At 55.4% G+C, this 22,180-nt stretch overlaps 9 protein-coding genes across 9 annotated transcripts; 4 read left to right on the top strand and 5 right to left on the bottom strand.

Moving 5' to 3' along the window:
• Window positions 1-555: 555 nt before the first annotated feature.
• M406DRAFT_341585 (MED14-domain-containing protein) lies at window positions 556-3,836 on the top strand (the record flags this gene model as incomplete). The annotated part of the gene is made up of 3 exons (XM_040921679.1): window positions 556-1,098; window positions 1,156-2,381; window positions 2,444-3,836. 3 exons carry the CDS (start codon window positions 556-558, stop codon window positions 3,834-3,836), a joined length of 3,162 nt encoding a protein of 1,053 aa, XP_040773330.1.
• A 349-nt stretch (window positions 3,837-4,185) lies between these two features.
• On the bottom strand, window positions 4,186-7,631 carry M406DRAFT_280428 (uncharacterized protein). The gene has a single exon (XM_040918407.1). It carries the CDS (start codon window positions 7,527-7,529, stop codon window positions 4,422-4,424), a length of 3,108 nt encoding a protein of 1,035 aa, XP_040773329.1. The 5' UTR covers window positions 7,530-7,631; the 3' UTR covers window positions 4,186-4,421.
• A 2,383-nt stretch (window positions 7,632-10,014) lies between these two features.
• Window positions 10,015-10,843, top strand: M406DRAFT_29485 (uncharacterized protein; the record flags this gene model as incomplete). Its single annotated transcript, XM_040919159.1, has 4 exons — window positions 10,015-10,078; window positions 10,149-10,168; window positions 10,252-10,339; window positions 10,437-10,843. Coding segments are annotated over 4 exons (579 nt in total), but the record flags the coding sequence as incomplete, so codon positions are not given.
• A 735-nt stretch (window positions 10,844-11,578) lies between these two features.
• Window positions 11,579-12,508, bottom strand: M406DRAFT_242190 (uncharacterized protein; the record flags this gene model as incomplete). Its single annotated transcript, XM_040916168.1, has 3 exons — window positions 11,579-11,858; window positions 11,910-12,240; window positions 12,313-12,508. Coding segments are annotated over 3 exons (807 nt in total), but the record flags the coding sequence as incomplete, so codon positions are not given.
• A 610-nt stretch (window positions 12,509-13,118) lies between these two features.
• M406DRAFT_63274 (regulated by circadian rhythms/ cholesterol metabolic process) lies at window positions 13,119-14,096 on the top strand (the record flags this gene model as incomplete). The annotated part of the gene is made up of 2 exons (XM_040924827.1): window positions 13,119-13,409; window positions 13,510-14,096. Coding segments are annotated over 2 exons (878 nt in total), but the record flags the coding sequence as incomplete, so codon positions are not given.
• A 424-nt stretch (window positions 14,097-14,520) lies between these two features.
• M406DRAFT_341580 (Sybindin-like protein) lies at window positions 14,521-15,061 on the bottom strand (the record flags this gene model as incomplete). The annotated part of the gene is made up of 2 exons (XM_040921678.1): window positions 14,521-14,857; window positions 14,928-15,061. The coding sequence occupies 2 exons, from the start codon at window positions 15,059-15,061 to the stop codon at window positions 14,521-14,523; spliced, it is 471 nt and encodes a 156-aa protein (XP_040773325.1).
• Window positions 15,062-15,699: 638 nt separating this feature from the next.
• Window positions 15,700-16,514, top strand: M406DRAFT_323509 (uncharacterized protein). The gene is made up of 2 exons (XM_040919779.1): window positions 15,700-16,211; window positions 16,365-16,514. The coding sequence occupies exons 1-2, from the start codon at window positions 15,857-15,859 to the stop codon at window positions 16,481-16,483; spliced, it is 474 nt and encodes a 157-aa protein (XP_040773324.1). The 5' UTR covers window positions 15,700-15,856; the 3' UTR covers window positions 16,484-16,514.
• A 1,037-nt stretch (window positions 16,515-17,551) lies between these two features.
• On the bottom strand, window positions 17,552-19,148 carry M406DRAFT_72357 (uncharacterized protein; the record flags this gene model as incomplete). The annotated part of the gene is made up of 2 exons (XM_040925542.1): window positions 17,552-18,240; window positions 19,118-19,148. 2 exons carry the CDS (start codon window positions 19,146-19,148, stop codon window positions 17,552-17,554), a joined length of 720 nt encoding a protein of 239 aa, XP_040773323.1.
• Window positions 19,149-19,951: 803 nt separating this feature from the next.
• Window positions 19,952-22,126, bottom strand: M406DRAFT_63271 (uncharacterized protein; the record flags this gene model as incomplete). The annotated part of the gene is made up of 3 exons (XM_040924826.1): window positions 19,952-21,771; window positions 21,853-21,869; window positions 21,906-22,126. The coding sequence occupies 3 exons, from the start codon at window positions 22,124-22,126 to the stop codon at window positions 19,952-19,954; spliced, it is 2,058 nt and encodes a 685-aa protein (XP_040773322.1).
• Between the last annotated feature and the right edge of the window lie 54 nt (window positions 22,127-22,180).

Below are 22,180 nucleotides of genomic sequence, written 5' to 3'. Positions count from 1 at the left end.
GGCGAGCTACCCAATCTTCTGACCTAGACGCGCTTGCCTGACCCGACAGACGCGTGTAAGGCCACTGTACCGCCGCGACTGCACTTCGTATTTCCAGACGGCCCTCCTCTGTTGCCGTGAAAAGCAACAGCGACGTCGTTGAAAGGGACGCACGAGGCTGCGACTGGGCTCCGCGACCTGCCTACGATTCACAACCCCCGACTCGGCTACCCGTCACCAGCGCTCATCGCTGCGACCGCTTGACTTGTGTCTCGGTTCCTCTTTTGAGTTTCAAGATCGTCGCGTCGTTGCCAACCTGTTCACCGACGGGGGCGCAAAGCGAAGGAGGGGCCAAGAGGCAGGGTGAGATCTCGCGAATGAGATTCTCGCCCTCGGGTCGACTTAAGGTTGCTGGGGGCTCAGGTCAAGATGGAAAATGGTGCCACACAGAACGGGGCGGTCGCCCGCAGCAACCATGACAGAAATCCCAAAGTCATCAACGGCGTCCTCAACGGAGTCGTGGAAAAGGAGGAGCCTTCCCCGAGCAAAACCAGACAGGCCGTTGGCGGCACTGCTATGGTCAACGGCAACATAGACAGCATCCAGCAAGGCCAGGCGGACTCAAATGCCACAGGACAGACCATCATGAGCTCGCTACCACCCGAAATTGCACACATCACTGCCAACTACTACCCTCTACCTTTCATTCTCCAGCGTCTGGCGCAGAAGTCACACAATGAACTGCAGTTAAGGGTAGAGGAGCTGGCGAGGATGCCACCTGGCCAGGGCGCAGCAGCCAATGGCAACCCATCTGGATCTGGCGAGGACAGCTCAGAGGAGAATCAGAATAAGAAGGCCTTCCTCCTGAACTTCCTCAATGAACTGCACGCCAAATGGACCAAAGCACTTGTCATGTCAGAATGGAGCAGGAAGTCAGGTCAAGTCAGCAAGCTCGTTGACCTCCACTCCCACATTCTAGAGCAACTGGCAAAGTACAACATAGTCCTCGATCGCATGGGTCACGTCAAAAGGGGCATCTATGACATTCGACTACCAAACCCCGACATCAAGACAGCATTGCAGGTATTGTCCACAGGACGAGCTGACTGGATGCCTGGTGTAAGATTGATTCCTCCATCTGCCCCATGAATTAAGACTTATATTGACTCTTAACAGAATAGGTTCATCCCTCCACCTGCTCTGAAAGCTGAGGAGATCCAGAAATGGTTCGGCGAGCTGAATACGTTATTGTCCTTTCGCTTGACCCTTCATGACTATGACAAGATACCTTACGAATTCAGAGACTTCACCGTCAAGGACGGCCGTGTCACGTTCAAGGTGCAGGGAGAGTTCGAGGTTGACCTCACCATCGGGAATGACGACCCGGAAAGTCAATGGTGGTTCATCGACTTTCGTTTTGACTTTTCTCCAGCGCCTCAAGAGCTTACCGACAAGGTCCGCCACTTCATGACGATGAACGTGAATGACGTCCTCGGCCGTCAGGGTCTGAAGGGATGTTACGACTTTCTCCATGGATATGTCTTGACACACAAGATCCGCGAGCTGCAGCGACAGGCTGTCCTGCTCAGTCAGCAGCATTGGATCAACCACATCAAGGTAGAGCCCTTGAACAGGGCGCTCTGCATACAGTACTGGGCGCAGCGCTACCTCGGCACTGGACCCAAACCAGAGGCCAATGCTGGACCCAAAAGCTGGATCATCATTGGCGTCAATAGTGGTAAGACGCCATCTGCGGATTCGCTGCCTAGTCTTCATCCGACGAGCTACCTCACAATTCGATGGTTCAGAGACGGCAAGGAGGTCACAGGTGACGCAGATCTGTCATCGTTTGGAACAGAGACGATCTCTGCCGAGGATCTTCTGAATCGAATCATCTGCAAGCACGTCAGCTATATTCTGAAGTCTATCAGCGACAAGTTGATGTCAAAGCCACGCTATGCGAGCCGTCAGGTCTCCGTCTCAATGAAGCTCCACAAGAGCGAGCCATCAGAGTCGATTCTGGTGATACAACTGACGCATTCGGAGACACTGAGTGTGAAGATCAACGGCGTCACCGGCAATTTCTATCTGGAGCCTACCAAACCCCTGATCAGTCGGAGAGAGGCCATCCTCAATCTTCGGGGTAGGGATGCTGTAGAGGACAGCTTTGGCCAGATTGAGCACATTAGGTGCGAGAGTCTGTTTGAAGAACTTGTTCGGCTCGGCAGGGCTATGGGATGGGTCATGTGCAAGCGACCAGTCCTCCCAGACGAGGCCAAGAAGCTGCACCCCTCCAGAGAGTTCTACCAACTCCTCTGGCTCAGGCGAGATACCTGGCCCTCCCCTTGGTACGTGGTGGTTTGTGTGAGCTTGGCCGGCGACAACTGGTGGCTCGTTGAAGTGTAAGTATTGGTCCCGAGAGATCTTCCCTTGACTCTGTACAGCAGACTGATCCTTGCCTTAGTGTGGACGACGGCGCCAACCCGGCCAAAGCAGCCCCGTCAACTGCTCCCAACAGAGTGGCGAGCCAACTGCCAGATGGCAGGAACAACAAGATGCACAACCAGCCAAATGCCCGCATCAAGACGTACAAGCCTCTCACAATGCCAGTGAACCCTAAACTGTCGACCGATTTCTTCTCGAGACTTACAAAGATGGTCAACGTTGCTATGTGTGGATTCAAGGATTCTCCACCAGACTACCATGGCGTTGGTAAGCCTGAGTTTGGGTTCAAGCCGGTGGACAACCCTTATCTACCTCCTGGCCGAAAGATGCCAGGGATGTTCTACAAGACTGCGGCGGTCATGAGGCAATTACCATCTCGAGATGGTGAGCGGACGACCAGACCGCTCAAGACGTCGTGGGCCGGCGACTATGTCACGATGACGTACCGAGAGGAAGTCGAAGGCGCCCAAGGGCGGCCCGAGATCATCCAAGACGTCAAGGTGAAGGTCAAAGACAAGTCCATGTTCTCACTGATCAAGAAGAAGCACGTCGACCGCGACGTCCGCTACGATGCGCAGGCCGGCCAATTCGTGATGCAGATACAACGTACGATGGACAGTTCTTGCATCCCCCTTATCGCCACCCGTCTGAAAGCTATAGATCGCCTTGTCGAGTTCGTGAGCTCGATGGGCGACCGCGCCGGCGGCGTGAAGTGTGAGAGTGTCACACTGCGCAAGTTCGTCTTCACCTATGGTGAGGCCGGCAGCGACGCGTCGACACGAGACAAACGATGGAAGGTGACGCTGGACCTGGCCAAGCACCAGGAAATCAAGATCCATCTCGAGGCGGGCAGTCCTCATACACGCATCCTGGACATGCTCAACAAGCTCATTAACTCGCAGATCGGCATGAAGGCGCTACCTCGCTGTCTGCAGGCCACGCTCCCCCTCCACCGAGTGCTCGATTCTCTGGAGGCTACCTGGGCTGTCCTGTCTGAAAATGGCCAGGGCTTCTTCGAGGTTGTACCACATGCCCTGGACTGGATAACGGTTCACTTCGAGCTCGCAGCTGTGGCGAACAACAAATCTCCGCGCAGACTGCGGCTTAGCGTCAGAGTCAGGACGCGAAACGGCGAGGCCTGGTGGGAAGTGCAGCGGTACGGCCGGGAGGGAGGACAGCGCGATGAGCTGGACGAGGTGCTACAGCCTATATTCACCAGCCGCATCACGCCTGAGGGATGGCAAGGCCTCGATACTGCCGTTGTCGTGAAGGTCGGAGGCGGCGGCATCGAGGCCCTCTTGAGCAAGATCAGCGCTGCTGTCAAGGCATTGGCGACTGGTGTTCCGGCAACTGCTGCTGCTATACAGCTCAACATGGCTTCGTCCCAAGCAGCACCGATTGTGTTGGATTAGAAGACACCAACAAGAACGCGCGCGAGAGACAGCAAAGAAAGAAAAAAGAAAGGAAGAAAAAAAAAGAACGTACAGGACATGGGGGCTGGCGTTCGTAGCTTGATACCATGAGACGCCTCTACGGCCAGCGAATGATACCTAGGTATTGAAATACCATTGCTTGCTTTGTCTGCTTCTTGGAAGTGTCTATCTGACCACAGAAATGATCTTATCTTGCCCCTCATGCACACGGTGTACACGGTGTACAGGTTATTTGGCGTAAACACCGATATGGCGAGAAACATTTTCGTGTGCAAAGCTAGCCGCGTGTTTATAGAGATGATGTTTCGCCTATTGGGGAACTGATGTCAGGCAGATGCAGTGTGTGTATTCCTTGTTTATACATAAGTCCTCGGAATCCAAACCGGACAGAGGACACGTTATTACAAAAAAAGGAGATTTCTAGTTTTTACTGATCCTGCACCCACCCAAAGAAGAAGAATCCCAAGAGATAGACATAGAAAAATAAAAGAGCGCATCGTCAATCGTGTTTGTATATACCATAACCCCATTCATGCATCCATGCATCCATTCATCAATCGAACCTCAAAAGTCCAGCATCATATCAATCGTCCCCATGATCTCATCCAGCTCCCGCCTCTCAGGCTTGCGCGCATACCCCTTCAGCAGGCGCAGGCCGGCACCACGAGCGCGGCCTTCCTCGACCACGGCAGCGACGCCGTCGAGGCTCTTCCCAGCCTCCTTCATGACCCCGCCGTCCGTCGACACCGTGTCGGCCAGCTTGAAGCCGCTGTGCATCTCGCCCGCGGCCTTCTCCATCTCGCACCGCAGGATCCACTTCTCCCAGCTCCAGGTGCCCGCGACGCCGGCGATGGCCGCAGCGCCGTCGGTGCTGCCTGACGGGGCCTCCTGGGTCACCATGGCATTCAGGCACAGCGTCTTCCCGCCGCGAGGGGGCTGCTGCTGCTGCTGCTGAGACGCGGCGGTCTTGGCGTCGATGGGACCGTTGGGTCCGTAGCGGATGGGACCGGGCTTCTCTGCCGGCTTGGGGCCGAGGGGGAGCACGACCCAGCCGCGACGGACATCGTCAAAGCCAGCGCGGTAGAGGCGGGAGAGGAAGGTCTTGGTTGGGCTGGGGTCGTAGCCGAGGGTCTGCAGGGTGAAGCCGAACTCGACGCTCTTGGCCAGGCCCAGTGGGCCGGCGTTGACAATGTCCGAGTCCATGACGCTGAAGTCGACATAGCCGCCGGGCTTCAGCACGCGCATGACCTCGCGGAGACAGACGTCCCACTCGTCCTCGGCGTCGGCGACGTCTGAGTTCTTGAGGATGCTGTGCAGCTCGCGCGCCGACACGAGGTCGAACTGGCCGTCGGCAAAGGGCAGCCTCGATAGGCTCGTCACAGCCACCTGCCTGTGGTTGGGCGGCCCACGCACGTTGGCGTTGGACAGCTGGCGGATCGACTTGGTCGTGACGGTGTAGACCTTGGAGTTGGGGTACTGGTGGGCGGCGTACCATGCCCAGTCGCACGTGGACTGGCCGCCCAGGTCGAGAATGCGCAGGCGCTTGGGCCCAACGGCAGCGCCGGGCGCGAGGGAGAGGCGGGCCAGTCGCTTGTGCACGGGTGCGCAGACGAGACGGCCGCCGTTGAGCATCTTGGTTGCCGCGACGTGCCAGTTGGCGGTAGCCATCTGCCGCAGGGCTTCGGCCTCCTTATCGGCGCGCATCTTCTCTGGGTCCTCGAAGATCTCGTCGTCCCCGCGGGCCACGTTGGCGCTCATGCGCTTCTTGGCGGATTGAGGGATGACGCTGAGCTGGTACTTGCCGAGGAGCTGGGCACGGTGCTGCTCGCGGAGGGAGATGCGCTGGGCCTGGAGGGCCTCAAAGCGGGGCACACGGGAGACGAAAGAGTCTGCGTGGCTGGACTTGACGATCATGGACTGGAAGGCGCGGTAGTAGGTGGATTCTTGCTTCAGAAGCCTGGACGGGAGGCTACACGGCATCTTGAGCTCCAAGGAGGGACCAGTAGTGGTGACTTGGCTCGAGAAGCGGACCGTCTTCTTGCGCACAAGGGCCGTGGTGGGCCTGGGCTGCTCACCATCCTTGGGAGGTGGTGTGGGAGCCCGTTCGGCCTCTTCTTCGCCTGCATCGGATCCCTCCGTCGTCTTGAGAACGACTTTCTCAGGATCGACATCTGCGCCGGGCTCCGCTGGCTCGAAGCCCACGCCTCTCAAGTAGGCAAACTGTGCCCTGAGCCACAGCTCGGTACGGTCGATGTGCGAGGTCGCAATCGCACGCTGCTTTTGAGCGTATTCGGGATCGAAGTCGACGACGATCTCCGTCACCGCATTCTCATCTCTTGGTGAGAGGGGCGACAGAATCTGTTCGGCGTCGACGCCCGGGTTCGCAGGTGTTTGGTTTTGTGGCACTCGGATGGCAGTGATCGGAGACCTGATGCGCATTGCGGTCAGGACATCTTCCTCCTCTTTGATGGACTCGAGCGCCTCGATAATCTGCTCCACGGGCTCGGTCGAGTAGTCGCCAGCTGTCATGCGAAGGGGCCGCTGGGCAGGAGCTGCAGCCATGGGCGGAGCCTCTTCACTGCTCCAGGGCACTCGATAGAATTGCTCAGCTGTCGTTGACGTGGGAGGAGCGATATCTTCAGCGGGCGAAGTGCCGTAGTGCCAAGTCGTCCGAGACCGTGGTGAGAGTCCAGAGAAGAACCCGCCTGGTGATGGGATATCCAGCTTAGTGAGATCCTGCAGGGAAGACCTCTGCTGGGCGGGGGAGAGCACAAAGGGCGCCCTCGAGATGTTACTGGTGATGAGGCGAGGGCGTGATGGGCGGTGTGTCTCCACCATGGGCGTCTCAGAAACCTCAATGGCGTGGTTCTGGCGGTGTTCCTCCATCTCGTCCTCCGAATCTGGTCCAGAGAGCGCCTGAAGAGTCTCCATCGCGCCAGGCTGCAGCTGGACACCGGCCCAGTTTTCACTGTCTGAGGGATCCTCGCCGGCCATGACGGGCGTTGCCGGCGCAGTCATAGCCGCCAGCTGCTCAGATGTAAGGCTGCCATCAAGAGATCCGTCCAGAGATGGCGGTGCCGAGATTGTTGGTATGGCGTGTGCATGTTGGGCCTTCATGAAAGACAGCATGGCTGGGGACATGGCCACAGCCGAGGGTGGTGTCGGAGGAACTGGCGATGCATGTGTCTTCTTCAACCCTCCTCGGCGTTCTGGCGACCACGCCACATTCTCTGATTCAGGGTGGTCAGGGATGGAGAGCTGTGGCAGTGATTTCCTGGCCTCGTCGGATGTTGTCTTGGGGGAAAGCCTGTGTCCGTAGTTCTTGGGACCTCGAGAGGATCTTGCCGAGTTGCGCTTGAGCTCTCCCCTTTCCTCATCTGAGACGCCATATAGGTCGTCAAACTCGGTCACATCGGTCATGACGCTCGACCGCTGCCACGCGTCTGACTTGCACGATGACCCCCCTCGAGAACTGTCTTCCTCGCCCGAAAATGAGGCTGACGATGGAGAGGACGGCAGTGTTGGGGCGGTCATGAAGTGGCGGCCTCTTGGGGTGGGAAAACCCTTGGGCGTGAGGACGTCCTCCCTCAGTGTGGGCTCGAGGGGTGCCAGCCACGCCTGGATCTTGTTCCTGTCTTCCTGTGTTCTGTTCCTGGCAATCTGCTTCCTCATGAATGGTGAACGAATCGGCGACACGTCGTCCTCTTGGTCATCTTCGATTATTGTATTAAGCTCACGACGTCGTCTCCGTTCCTGCGGTGAGGGCGCCTGATATGTAGCCTGAGGTAGGACAAGTAGATCGGCCATTTTTTTTTCCCTGGATAAACCAAAAGAAAAAGAAAAATAAGAAAAATAATCAATCCCCTTATCGTGCAGGTATAATGGCACGAATAACAACTATTGTCATCCCCAAGATAAAAAAAGAAGTCGGGTAAGGTGTGGGAGGTCAGACGGCTACGACGCTCTGCGCCGAAGCAAGGAAATAATGGGGGAGGGAGAAAAAAAAAAGAGATGAAATATTAAAACCTAAACGACAGGAATGCCTCGCCCTGCGAAGCTCTCTCTCTCTATTCCTGCAAACTCGCTGGAGTGAAAATGTAAAGAAGAGAAGTGCGAAAAAGAGAAGCTGTTCCAAAGGAACGTGGGTCATGAAGATGGTTTTATGAAAAGAGACCAACAAGTCTCCCCTCCCACCATGTGCTGGAGCGCCCTCGCTTGATGGCATGCAGAAACCCGTTCCCGTCCGTCGAGCGGCTAGCAGCGTGAAAAGGACGAGGAGGAGAGCACCACTGGCCGGCCCGCGGCCAGACCCTGGATTTGGACAAGGAAGTGTGACTCGATCTGCGTGGGTCGGCAAGGGCGAAGGCTGACATTGGACAGCATTGGAGCCAGGCGGCACATCACACCCGAAAAGTCCCTCCCTTGTGCTGACGCTCTCCAAGATGACATGCAGAAGCATATGCAGAGAGGGGGCAGGCCGTTGCGGTGTACTGCTCGGTGATAATCCCGTCCCGGCTGTCGACAAGGTGGTCGGCGAGGTGTCCACAGGTGTCCACGACATCGCGCAGAAGAGGCAGTAGGGTTGCACTGCTTGTGCAGGACCACCAATCAGCTCGAGGCCCGCGTTTTCTGGGGTTTCTTGATTTAGATGTCGAGGGTCTCTAGTGGCTCGCGCGCGGTAACTTGGGGGCCAATACCGTCCTTCTTGGGAGGAGGACGAAGGAAATAGTCAAATAGAGATTGACCAATGGTGTGACACGATGGATGTGGCGCTTCGACCTGGGCGCTTAAATTGCGTTGCCAATGTCACCCCAGACGGGACGCTTAGAAGAGATGGTCGAAGGCGGTCATCGACTGAGTCGGTGGATCAAAAGACAAAGAGGCCTGGCAAGGGGCAATGGTTCTCGATCGATCGAGAGATCTCAGGACGCCCGGTAATCCTTCATGATGCCCAGATACTTGGCTGAGAGGGGCTCATGCAGGAACGAAATGTTGAAGGCGGTCCACCCACCACCAGTATATTCGTACGGGCTTTTCGTTCCATCCAAGATCAGCAGGTAGGACGAGAACTCAATCATCCCAGCCTCTTTCTGCGGTCTGCCAGTCTGCTTCTGGTCTCGTGACTGCAGGTCTCGTTGCAGCTCCCGTTGCTCTTTCTCGATCGCTTGCCTGAAAGGAGTGCTGGTAAGAACAACAGTGGCTGAAAGGACGTTTACCCCACAGAAAAGAAAGAAACAACCAAGATCAGACAAGCGCCCATGATCAGCAAACATCGACTCATCTGGTGACAATGTCTGTCGATACGTGAAATGTTTCCAAACAATTATTGCAGCCGCTCGGCGTATTGCCTGATGAGTACAATCTTGGGCGGTTCCAAGGTGCACTATAGAGCAATGGTCGGCATGGGGGATGGGCATGGGGGATGGGCAGGGGAGCGAATGCGAGGATTGGCTGGAGAGCCCTGGTCAGTCGCTGATGGTCACTGAGGCGCAGACCTGATGGTTGATCTTCAAATGTATCGTGAACCATGGGTATGACGAAAAGAACAGCGCTTGTTCATTCTGAACCATGGAATCGAGGAGGAGTGGTAAAATAGTAAAGTATGCATGGACAAGGAAGGAGATGAGGTAAGCTGGAGGTTGGATGGGGCCTCCCTTGCTGCTGCTGTGAGGGAACCTTGATGATCTGCCTGCTTCATTAACTTATGCATGCTGGCTCAGCAATGCAAAGATGGGGGCGACATGGACAGCGTTGACATTGAAAACTGCTCCAGACATGTTTGCCCACTCATTGGGGTTCAAGAGATGTACTGACACTCCACTTAGCACGCCAATTCGTGCAAACCTACTTCAGGCTTGCTAGTATTATTGCCTGGAAGACTTATGTAAGCTGGAGCCCACCAGCCCGCCCCCGTCCCCCCTAGCTCAGTGACGTCCCTAGGCCCTGGCCAACCAGGCTACCACCATAGCAGCAACGACAATGGCGGGGCACTGGAAAGGAACCCCGCGTCTCTGAACCTGGGCCAACAATTGATCATGAATAGTACACTTTCAGCAACAGTAGCAGCAACAGCAAAGCACACACACCAGCCCAACACATAGAAAGAAGAAGCATCCCCTCCTGCTCTTCTCTTTATAAATATTTGCTCTTCACTGCTATGGCTGATGTTGAGTCCTCTGTACCAGGTGAGCTGCAGGCTCAGAAGGTGCTCTATTGTGCTGGTATGTTTTCTTGTTCCATCTTGTCGTCAATACCATGGTTTCCCTTGTGCTCGAACTAACTGTGGTACAGTCTGCACTCTACCACCAGAGGTAATTTACAAAAAACTCCTCTGTCCTCCTTCGTATACCCACCACTCAAGAAGCGGATCAACTGACCACCTGTTTGGGGCCAGTATTGTGAATATGGAGGCACCGTGAAGAAATGCCAGGAATGGCTCCAGAAGACTCATCCAGACCTCTACCACAGGATATGGTCACCTGGTACGCCATTCAGCCTCTCCCTTCCCCTCCCCATTGCTCCTTTTACTTTTACATGCTTGCTAATACCCTTTCCCACCCTTCTTTCCCACCCCCACAGAAGCCCTAGCAGCCTCCACAGCCGACCTCTCCATCGAAGCCCAGAAGCGCGCCGAAAAGGATGCCCAGAAGAAGACGGCCAAGGCCGAGGCCGCCGAGCAGAAGCAGGCCGACAAACGTGCATCCAGCACGGTGGTCATCAAGCGCATCGAGAGGAACAAGCGCAAGTTCGTCACCGCCGTCTCGGGGCTCGAGGCCTTCGACCTCGAGCTGAAGAAGGTCGCCAAGGAGTTTGGCAAGAAGTTCGCCACAGGCTCCAGCGTCACAAAGACTCCATCCGGCGGCGAGGAGATTGTCGTGCAGGGCGATGTGAGCGACGAGATCGAGGAGTTTTTGCTCGAGAAATACAAGCAGATACCCGAGGATAACATCGAGTTCGTGGACGATAAGAAGAAGAAGGGAGCGAGCGCCGCGAGTGCCGGCTAGATGGGATGAAGGCATGACGGGGCAAGGCTTTTGGGTTATAGGCATTGTGTGTGTGTTTGTGTCTGTATGGGATACCATGGATTGAACGAGTCATATACAATTCTGGCAAGTCAGAGATGGAACGAATACATTTCGCATAGCGCTCTCGGCACAACCATGTGACGATCTCTCCCAGCTGATAGCAGACCCGAACGCCGTGCGCCTCCACCCGTGAAACCCGACCCAGACCTCCAGAACGAACCAACCCCTTTTGCAACCTTTGGCCTCCTCATCTCTGTACATGTCCAAATCAGTCCCGCCTCGGCAGTCGCTCGGCCCCCAGATAGATCCTCCGGAACACCAGCAAAACAGTCATTAGTTTCTCTTCCTCAGGACCCTGCCAGTAGCAGTGGAAGCTGAGGTTGCCCTCGTGGCAGCTGTCTTCTTGGTCACGCCGGCGCCGGTAACCCCTCTTCTAATAGTTCCCAAGACACCAGTTCCCTTGGCGGACGCGACCTTCTTCGCCGTGCTCTTCTTGACGACGGTTCCTGTGCTGCTCTCGCTCGACTCGCTGATGCCACTAACTCTCCGCTGAGTCTTTGCTGTCAGGCCACCTTTGGTGGTTTCCTTGGCCGACTTGGCGCCTGGCTTCCTCCCTCGCCCTGTGCCGGCAGCTGAGTTTGCAGTGGTCGATGCCGACGCGTCGCCGCGCTTGGCCCCAGTATCCTTCCGCGTGCCTCGAGCCTTCTCGGCCAAAGTGCTGAAGAGATTGGAGGCGCTGCTCTGTTTCACAGGCGATTTTGCCGGACAGGGCGCGATCTCAGAGAGAGGTGTGGGCCGGATAGGGGCGGGTTTGTCGCCGGGCGCGGGTCGTGGGAGGGGCCTGACATTGGGTGATGCTGGGGAGAGGACCTTGGAGGCCTTGTCGGCAACTACCTCAGCGCGATTCTTCGTCTTGGGGGGTTCCAAATTTGTCGCCTCGCCACCATTGTTCTTCCCGGTGCCCCAGATCTCATCACTGAATGTATGAGCACGGAAAGAAGTCTGAGACGGGTGAGCGGTGACGAACCTGGTCTTCTTAGCCGGACTACCCGGCCTGGCATGTGATGGCGCTGTCATGTGAGATGCCGCTGAGCGCGTAGAATCGGGTTGCACCAGAGGAGGTCTATCCTTCTCGGGCACTGGTGGTGGGAGTGTAGGGCGTGACGCTGAGAGCGCCGTTGAAGGTGCAGGCTTGAACTGCTGGGGAGGCTGGCCGTTCTTGTACCTGTCCGCAAGCTCTCCCATCTTGGCTTTCCGCAGAGCCATGGGAATCCGATTCACGCGTATTTCTATGCGTGTCCTCAGACCCTGTGCCTGCAGACTGTACTGCGCTCGCAGCTTGCGTGCGCGCTCCGTGACTATTAAGACGCGTCAGAACATGGTTCACTTTCACCCCCTGAATGCAGTACTGGTCGCGTATGGCCGCCTACTTTCGAGCTGGAGGTTATCGATGAGAACCTGCTTCTGGTTCATCGATATGCCTGTCTTCTGCTTCTTGGAAGGTCCATCTGCGTTTGGAGGCGTGCCAGGTCTGGTCGCAGTCCTCTGCGACTGCGGGTTTTGCACGTTATCGACGTGGCCGTCTGTTGTTGACGACACGCCTTCGTCCGACTTTCTCTTCATACCACGAGGCGCCATCATTGAAGATCGACTCCTCTGAATAGTGATGTGATGACTTAGCAGCGATGGGAAACGATGCTGAAAGTGAAATGGTGGTGGTCGTGTTGTGTTCAGCTTTGCGCGCCTTTGAAATTGTCAGATGAACCAGCGAATAACTAATATGCATAAGTGGCTGGCTGGGCTGGCAAAGGTAAACAAAAGGCGAGTGGCTCAGGCTAAGAGGAGAAAGATGAGATGTCTGCAGGGATTTGGGCGCGCTAAACTCTCTGTGGGTCTTTGCTTGAGAGCCCCTGCCGTCCAGGGTGTGACGCCCCCAGACAAGCCCAGGCTGAACCCGCCTTACGAATGGCTTGTGGGAGCTTGCCGTACCTCCCTCAACGTCAACCTCCCCGGCAGCTTAACTCAGCACTTCACTTCTTGTCTGCCAACGTCCGAGCCACAACCACCTTTCCTCCCTCGACACCTTCTCTTGTGCGCTGTGTCTTGTCCATCTTTTCTCCTTTAACTTAACATCTAGGCCCTCTCTTTTTACGGTCTAAGGTTTTGACCGGCTTGCGACCCCCCCCCCACCCCCTCCAGCCCGGCGTCGCTCCCACGCCGAACAAACACAGCCAAGATGGTCCTCGAAGCGGTCATGATCGTTGTCGACAACAGCGAACACAGTCGCAATGGAGACTACGCGCCTACTCGTTTCGGAGCGCAGAGGGACGCTGTCAATATCCTCTTCCAGTCGATCACGACAAGCAACCCAGAGTCTTCCGTTGGTCTCATGAGCATGGGTGGCAACGCACCAGAGGTCCTCAGCACGTTGACGACAGAGCAAGGTCGTATCCTCGAGGGCCTGCACCGGACGCAGAAGAAGATTGGTGGTGAGGTGAACCTAGCTACGGGTATCCAGGTGGCAAGTGTATGTGTAACCCTGTCCTATTCTTCCTCTCCTTGTCTGGCCGGGAGATCTAGTTTTGGTATGGAGCAGCAAGCTGACGCCAGGCGTCCATAACGATTAGCTCGCCCTCAAGCACCGACAGAACAAGACACAGCGGCAACGCATCGTCGCCTTTGTGTGCTCGCCCGTCCAAGACACCGAGAAGACCCTGGTCAGCCTGGCCAAGAAGCTCAAGAAGGTCAACACATCGGTCGACTTCGTGCTGTTCGGCGAGACGGAGGGCAGCGAGACGTACGGGAAGCTGACTAAATTCAACGAAATTGTCAAGTCCGGTGAGGGCTCTCATCTGGTGGCGATCCCCGCAGGCGTGGGCCTTCTGTCGGATCAGCTGGTCAGCTCTCCAATAATGCAAGGCGAGGGCGGCGCCGGCGTTGCCGGGGCCGGTGCAGATACCGGCAACGACTTTGGCGAGTTTGGCTTCGACCCCAATAACGATCCGGAGCTGGCACTCGCCCTGCGCATGAGTATGGAGGAGGAGCAGGCCCGCCGGGACAAGCAGGCCCGTGAGGAGGCAGAAGCGGCGCAGAAGGCATCGTTGGAGTCGGTCAAGGAAGAGGATGAGTCGTCGAAGCCGTTGTTGGATCAGAACGGCGAGCCAAGCGGCAGTGGTGCCTCGAAAGAAGACAAGAAGGATGGCGACAAGAGTGACGATAAGATGGACATTTCTTGATCTGCCAAGATCTCTTTTTTAAGGGTTCGTTCTGCCGACAGGGCGTAAGCCGAGAAAGAGAAAGAGTCTTCCCTCCCCTAAGATTAAATGCATGGGACATATTATGGGAAAGAGGTGTTTTTGGTATCTACAGGTTTGAGGTTTAGATTCTCGAGTTGCGAGGGGTCACGAGCTGTACCATACTTTTAAGACACCAAACGAGGAACGATGACTTCCAGTGCTACTCTTCATTCCGGCTTTGCTTCAAGTATATGTGACCAAGATGAGAGACTGTTCGTCAAGAACGCCGTAACGCCTACCAGCCGTCTGCTCCCTTTCCCTTGCCCCTTCTCCGCCTAGAGAGCGCCTTCACACTGGGGCTCTGCTTTATCCCACCCCTTCCTCCCCTCAAGAAGATCAGAATCATCTGTTGTTGATCTCCCGTATGTAACTGCTCAGCTTGCGGTCGAACATCTCACACCGAATAGGCATCTCCAACTGGTAAAACGGATTCTTCATGACATAGTCCGAGTACAGCTCGTAAATCTTGCGGGTAGTGACATCCACGTTGGCCTGCGTGGTATCAGTAAACACCAGGAACTTAGTCCCTGTCATGGTGTTGAAGCACTGCAGGCGGAAATTCTCCGTCTCCATGACCTCGAGGCCGGAAGATGGCTCGGGCCGGTTAGGAATGGCGCCGGGTGCTGTTATTATGTGAGGTTGCTTGACTGGGTTGAGACGTGTTGTGATGGCATGGACACTGTGTTTATTTTCATTTGAGCATGTGTACATGGATGCGGAGGGGAGTTGAGTGTGAGGGGTTCATGTACCCGTGAAATGTGCCTGCTATCACCAGATAGTCATTTGAGCTGAGCTGGTTGAGGCCACCCTCCTGGAATGTGCGGTTGTATATTAGGCCTCCTGCCTTGTTGATGATCATGAGTGCAAAGACAGTCCTATGCATTATTTAGATGACATCAGCCAGTGATTCATGTATGAAGTAGTGTTGTTCTTACATGTTGGGTGAAGAAACTCCTGGTTAGCCCAGACGGCTCCCTGGCTCTCTCTCTTTTTCTCGCTATGCAGGAGGAAACTTGTGAACAGGGAAGAGTCTGAATAGGATAAAAAATCTCATCCAGTATCAGGTTGTTATTGCTCTGAAACAGAAGGAAGTCGGGTCAATACATTTTGTGAAGGAATGAGTCAAGGAATGAATATGGTTGCTGAAGGAAGAGTGAGGAGGCATCAATCATCGTCCCCTGAGATCACAAGTTGAGGTTGAATAATACCTTCTAAAGGACACTGGCAAAAGTGCACTGGGGGAGATCGTTTTGCACCAGGGGTTAACTGGGTAGGTGTCAGGGGCCTGTGCAGGGGTATGGAGTGCACGGACGCTGAGCGCTGCAAGGTCCTTTCAACATTGGAGGCTCTAGAGGCTACCTTGCTGAGGCTTTGCTCTCAACTTCTCTGCCATCACTTCAACCTTCAACTACGCCACCACAGCGCAGGATTACCCACGGGCCAGCTTTGCAGCTATTAATAACCACCACTCTCTGTGGCAAGTAGCTGCACTCACACAAGAGAGGGAGACGTGCTGCACAAAGAAAAGGAAAAAGGAAAAAAGGGTCGTCGCACCCACCTCTCTCTCACATCCTTCCGGTTGCGCTCCCACCTCCTCGACGCTCTCTTATCCCCTTCGCGACAACCACTCCGAACTGGCCCCCCTGCTGTCGCTCAGCTCCTGTTCACACCAGTCAAGATGGCAGAGCAGGTCAACAACATCAGCAACGGTCAGCAGTCGCGCCCCCGGCGCCCGCCCACCTCGCGACCCAAGCCGGTGGCCCGCGGCGACGAGCAGGCGGGCGCCGAGCTGAAGCTGGGCGAGTTCGAGAACGTGGACACGCTCACCCTGTCCGAGGCGTCGCTCGTCATCAACGCGCTGATTTCCAAGCGCCGCAACGACCGCAAGAACTTCCAGGAGTCCGAAATCCTGTCCAAGACCATCGACTACCTCGATGCGTTTGCGCGCTTCAAGCAAAAGGAGAATGTCGAGGCCGTCGAGCGCCTCCTCAGCTCGCACAAGCAGCTCAACAAGTTCGAGCGCGCCCAGATCGGTATGCGCTCGCCATATCCCCTGGAAGTGGCTCGTAGTTCAGTTTGCTGTAGGGGGAGGGGGTTGTGTGTGTGTTGAGAGAGGTGTAGAGAAATAGAGAGAGGGACCTGAATCCTTTTTTGGCTAACGCGGGTCCGTTGTTTGTTGTGTATAGGCTCGCTTTGCTGCGACAGCGCTGAGGAGGCCAAGACCCTCATTCCTTCTATCGCCGACAAGATCGACGACGATGTCCTACAGGAGCTTCTAGACCAGATGGCTAAGCTCCAAGGCTAGAGCGACCTGCTTCAAGCGACACGCACGCGACCCCCCCTCCCTCCCCCTCCCTCTCTCCAGGGCCGATGGGGAACACCGTCTGGGTTATTCGAGGAAGTGGAATGCTGCTGCAGCGGGAGTGCTCTCCTCATGGGACTTCATGAATTTGCTGAAACGATTTTGGTTGAGCAAAAAACACTGCGTGATGTTCGCCTGGGACGAGGTATTACCACTCCTACTGCCACGACGATGACGACGACGAGAACGAGTCATAGAGGATGGACAGAGAAAGAAGGAAAAAACTATTACGGCAACGGTCACGGCATCACGGTAAGGGGACACCAAAAAAAAGGGAAGCTAGACTGAAGCAAGTTCTCCTTTCCACTTTCATACGGTCATGGAGACTTCAAGCATGGATCCGGCGTTGGGGAGCTGCACGAATCTGCTTTCGAAGGAGGGTCTGACTTTTCATTTTCTCTTTCTCCTTGCTCTTCTGTTCATGCGTTGTATACCCCCTCCCACCCTAAGTGTGTTCATTTGAGGAGTTGAAGAAAAATAAAAAGGGAGGAAAACTAGGCAGGATTCAAGTGATCTCAAAGATATAGAAGGAATTGCATATCATGCCTCTAGGCTCTTCTCTGCACATGCCATGTTGCAGTGCTCTCTGCAGCCTTCATTGGAAAACCCTCCTCTCATAACGCCATTCCTCTGGTTGATATGATGCTCACCAGGCCCGATACGAAGCTCCATGCCTCTTTTCTCTCGTTGACACATGCGGCCTATCACGCACAGTCGCACCTCTTTCCACAGTTCGGACGTCGCAGTTCCGCCTCCCAGCATATCGCTTCGGAAGGCTCCCTCTCAAGCAAACTTGTGGTTGGGCCCGACACGACAACCAAACAGTTGGATTTTGGTCTCACACCGCCTTGGCCGTAATTCGATGATGGCGAAAGTCTGGCTCACGCACGAGATCCGCACGCCCGAATTTGCATTGGGCTGTCCCGTCCCGTCGCCATGGACATTCCCCCTCGGCGCAGCACTCAGCACATGGAAGTCGTGCTCCTCGCTACGCCGCGCCGGATTTGCCCGCTACCGCCCACTCTCGATATCGGCCTGGGAGGAGGGGGAGGGGCAGTTCTTTCTTGTTTCCGTGCAAGGCTTTTGCCGAGAGAGAGAGAGAGACGAAGAGCGGAGTGAGGAGCATTCTGAACTGTGGTCCAAGAGATGATACTGGTAGGAGTGGTAGCGGTCAGAATGACGGTCCGCGACGGAGCGACCGTTGGGCTGCGACGGGAGGGGAGGGCAGGGCTTGTTGACGTTCAGCTGGCGCCGTGAGCCCTGCTGCTGCTGCTTCTGCTGTGGCAGATATCCGTTCGGCATGGTGGCCACGAGCCTGTTCTTTCGCGTGCGCGTCGCCTCCTCGTCGCCGACCATGCTGATCTTGCCGTTGCGCCATAGTATGTAAAGCGCGAGGGCCACGAACAGGTTTAGGATGGCAGAGCCAGTTAAGCTAACTGCGACTAGGGTGGTGGGGAAGACTGAGGTGTTGTTGTCGTTGTTACCAGGCGTGACCGTGGGTGTTGGTGCTCCTGCCGCTGCTGAGGAGGAGGATATGTATGATGAGGGGTTGGCGCTGCTGGTAGTCGAGGGGATGGTTGTCAGGGTGGTTGGCGTCGTCGAGAGGGCGAGGTTAGCGGTGGTGGTAACGGTGCTGCTCAGAGGTGCAGTCTGAGGTGTACTTGAGGTTGTTGGTGTGATCGTTGTGGTTACAGTTGTGACTAGAGGTGTCGAGAACGTTTTAGCTATGGTTTTTGGAAGAGGAGAGGATGTTGACACGGGAGGAGGAGGAGTCCCTGGCGCTGTCGACCCAGTCGGTGCCAGGGTCAAAGATGTCTTCTCCAGCGTCAATGTCCTCGCCAATGTTGTCGATGTTGTTCCTGAGACCACAGGCTCGTCGTTCAACGCACAAAATCCTCCCAGGCCACACGGATCAACCGAGCAGCAGCCCACGAAGCCAGTGTCCGCGCACTCGTACCAAAGGAAGCCCGCTGGGCAACTCTCGGCCACAAGGTCGCGGTGACGACCATATGTTGTTTCGTCGCGCATGATTGGACGTTGTTGTTCTGGTCGTGCATTCTGAGAGATGAAAGGAGAACGAACGCGGCTGTGGTTCTTTCTATTGGCGCAAGGGGAGGGAAGGGGGGGGGGGGGCTGTGAAGGGAAGGCCACTGTTCAAGGTTCACATGATAGCAGCAGCATAAGTGGTTGACAGAAAGAGAGCTATTCGGCAGTACCCATTCAAGGAAAATTGGGAGAAATGGTACAAACGATTCTCATAGAGGGAGAGGGAGAGAGACCGGGGGGGGGGGGGGATAGTAATCAGCGAGACATCACGGAACATATTTCGATCAAGGACCCGACACCTAGGCAAAAGTGAAGCTGTGAGATGGAGTGGGCTGGAAAAGCTCTCTAGACTGGACAGCAACACTGAATAGTTTCAGGGTTGGATCAAGATGCCATTGATGGGCAGAGGACAACCAGCTTTACGCGCAATGCAGTGTCGACCTGGAGGCTTTCGATCTGCTCAACGAGATATGTCACTCATGGTCGATCACTCTGGACAGCTCTCATTCTGGTTTCCCAATCGACACTCACGTTCAACGGATACCCAGAGCAGTAAACACATTCTTTCTGAAGTGACATACAACTGAGCTTTCGACCACCATGAACCATCCTACTCCACACTCACCATTCACTCTCTGTTCAATCATAGATAGACCTGCTCACTCCAGACTGTTAGAACCTATCACTCGTAACGCTTTCCAACAAACGTATGCTGATCGCGAAATCCACCATTCCAGGGATGAATGGGCCTTTGTTCTGTTCTTCACTTGGGAGCAATTCGCATGGACAGCGGTGTGTGGCGTATAGCGTCTTTTCCTTAAAGAGGCTCGCAAAATAGCATCTCGCAGGTTTTCCGAGAGAGGTAGTGTAGAAAGACATTTTTTTTGGTCTGTACTGTGATCCATATTGTCTCATAAAAAAATGAAGGAAAGAAAGAAGAAGAAGGGGAAAAGAAGAGACGGGAAGAAAGGACAAAAAGGGTATCACTTTTACAAATCATAGTTCAGTCCCATCCTGTCAAGAACAAGCAAGCGTTCCAGGTACTTGGATGCCTGCGCCATGCGACCGTGCGCAGGTTGGGCGAATTCCTTCTCGTGCAACGTCTCATGGATAGGATAGGTACATGGGATGAAAACAATGACATCAAGAGGTGGAAACGTTCAAGTGAGATCCCAAGACATCTGATTGACAGCGGTCCACAAGGTAATATTTTGTAAATGGGCTGGACAAAAGTGCTGTTCTGGCCAAGCCTTCTCTCTCATGTGAATATACATGTATATCTTAAGTTTACCACTGGCGATAATAATCCTGATGCGGTCAGTGTGTGTGCGCGCGCCCAAACTCCCATAATCCACCAAGCTAAACTCATAGCTTCTCCAGCAGCAATTTGGCACCCGCATTGCCGACCGGCCGCCGGTCCTTCTTGGAGGCGCCGCCCTTCTTCTGCTTGCCGTTTGCACCGCCCTTCTCCCCGCCTTCCTGCTCGGCCTCTGGCTTCTTCACCGGCTCCGTGGCGGCCTTCTGCAGCTCGGCCTTGTGTTTCTTCAGCACCTTCTTGATCTTCTCCTTCTGCGAGAAGCTGTCCGACTCCAAGAGAGCCACCACGACGAAGGAGCTGCGGCTGGTCGCCCAGGCCGTCATGTGGTCCTTGATGATGGGGTAGAGGATGTTTGCAAAGTCCAGCGGAGGCTCGACGACCTTGATCTTCTTGGATGCCTTGTCAAAACGGCCGCCTTGGATGAGAGTCTTGAACATCCTCTCCGCCCAGGCTGTTTGGGAAGGATGCGGGTACTCTCCCGTGTACAGCTCCTCACTGTTCTCTGAGGCCGCCGCTGGGTCGCCCGCGGCAGCCTCCGCCACTGCTTGTAGGGCTTGGCTTTTGTCTCCGTCTGCGTCGAGGAGGACATCTGTCACGAACTGGCAGCCGAAAGAGGTCGAGACAAGATCGCGGGCAGATGTGGCGATCGCCTCGAGCAGAGCCGGGGACATGGCAGCCACAAGCTCTTTGCGCCGTATCTCTGGGTCCTTCTTGCTAGTTGTCTTGCGAACCTCATGGACCTCCTTGAGGATCTCCAAGTCCGCGCTCTGGCTCAGGGGGAACAACGCCCGCGACATGCCCTCGAATGGATACAGGATGGTTGTCCGCGCGTTGATATCGTTGGCGCAAAAAATAATGTTCTGCTTTTCTTCATTCTTCCCTAATATTTCAGGGAAGATGGCCTTGGCGGTCATGACGGTGTCATCTATCACATCGTATGCCGTAAGGATAACCAGGTGGCCATATTGATCGCCGCACATGGCCTCAAATGTCTCCTTGTAGAGCTTCAGATACTGTCTCCTGTCCTTTGCGCCTCCGTGAGCCAGCAGAAGACAGGCTAGCCTCGAACCGGACTTGGTAAACGCCAGGTTCTTGAGCAGGTCACCAGTCTCATCATCCTTGACCTTCTGTAAGAACTCGGTATGTTCCTCAGTGCCCGCCTTCAGGTTCAGGAAACACTGAAGCATGGCGTCGTGCAGCATGGTGAAGCCGTTCATCTTCTTTTGCACGAGTTGGTCGATCATGCTCATCAGGTACTTGATGATCGGGCCTCGCTTTTCTGGGTGCTCCTCCAGGATTTGCGACAGCTCGGCCGTGCTATCGTCTCCCTCGGACCTGAAAAGCGAGAACTCCGGCCCGTACCATTCACGCAGGATGACGGCCTTCTGCTCCTTTGTCGCGACGCCACGGTAGATATCGTCGAGGATCCACGAGGCCTCGGGGTGGTTGATGAGCTTTCTGACCTTGCCGTAGAACTCAGGAATGATCATGTCCCGGATCTCGGGGTCGTTCTGGATCAACATCTTGCCGATCAGGAACTTGGCATATTTGCTCTCAGCCAGCTGCGCGTATGTACCCCGCAGCTCCTTGGTGATCGTCTTGCGCTGCTCGGGCTTGGCGTATTTCAGGGCGGTCTGCACGGCGCGCACGGCGTCGTGCTTCAGTACAAAGTCCTTGACGCGGCCGGTGATGATGTCGAACAGCTCGTCGACCAGCTTCTGACGCTCCTCCTTGGGGACGTGGGACTTGCGGCGCAGGCGCTCCCAGATCTTCTTGGTCCTCTGCAGCTCCTCGGCGAGGGGCCTGGCGGCTTTTCGATCTTTGGCCAGCTGCTTCTGCTTGATGTGGGATTCTCTTGAGGTCTCGCCTACTTCTTGTCAGCGTTTCTACATTTTTCCACCCAGAGAATTGTGTACGGCATGAAGGGGGGCAATGTCTTAGTACACACCCTTCTCAAACTTCTTGGCTGGCTGGGCGCTATAGCCATCGTGCTCCGAGGAGGCTGGCTTGGACTTCTTTGCAGGTGGTGAGACATCCTCGACATCTTCTTCTCCGTCGACAGAAATGTCATCGCTGCTGTCATCCGAGGCGTCCTCGTTTCGCCATAGCTTCCTCGTCGACTCGGGGCCCTCCTTCTTGCCTGAGAACTTCTTGGCGGGCTTGCCTTCGGTGGTGGCAGAGGCCTTTCGCTTCTCACCGATCTTTGCGCTCTTTGTTGCCATCGTTTTGACCCAATTGAATTGGGAACGGTATACAAAAGTGGAACGTGCTGGTAG

The sequence above is a fragment of the Cryphonectria parasitica genome (genome assembly GCF_011745365.1).
Source record: "Cryphonectria parasitica EP155 unplaced genomic scaffold M406scaffold_7, whole genome shotgun sequence".
Taxonomy (NCBI): Eukaryota; Fungi; Ascomycota; class Sordariomycetes; order Diaporthales; family Cryphonectriaceae; genus Cryphonectria; species Cryphonectria parasitica.
This window is presented reverse-complemented; position numbering and strand designations above follow the sequence as displayed.

What these genes read in the sequence shown, in the direction of transcription:
- M406DRAFT_280428 (XM_040918407.1), bottom strand. Translation starts at nt 7,529, where the DNA reads ATGAGGAAGCAGATTGCCAGGAACAGAACACAGGAAGACAGGAACAAG.
- M406DRAFT_323509 (XM_040919779.1), top strand. Translation starts at nt 15,857, where the DNA reads ATGGCAGAGCAGGTCAACAACATCAGCAACGGTCAGCAGTCGCGCCCC. An exon ending in GTTCGAGCGCGCCCAGATCG is followed by an intron (nt 16,212 to 16,364) that starts GTATGCGCTCGC and finishes TGTTGTGTATAG; the next exon opens with GCTCGCTTTGCTGCGACAGC.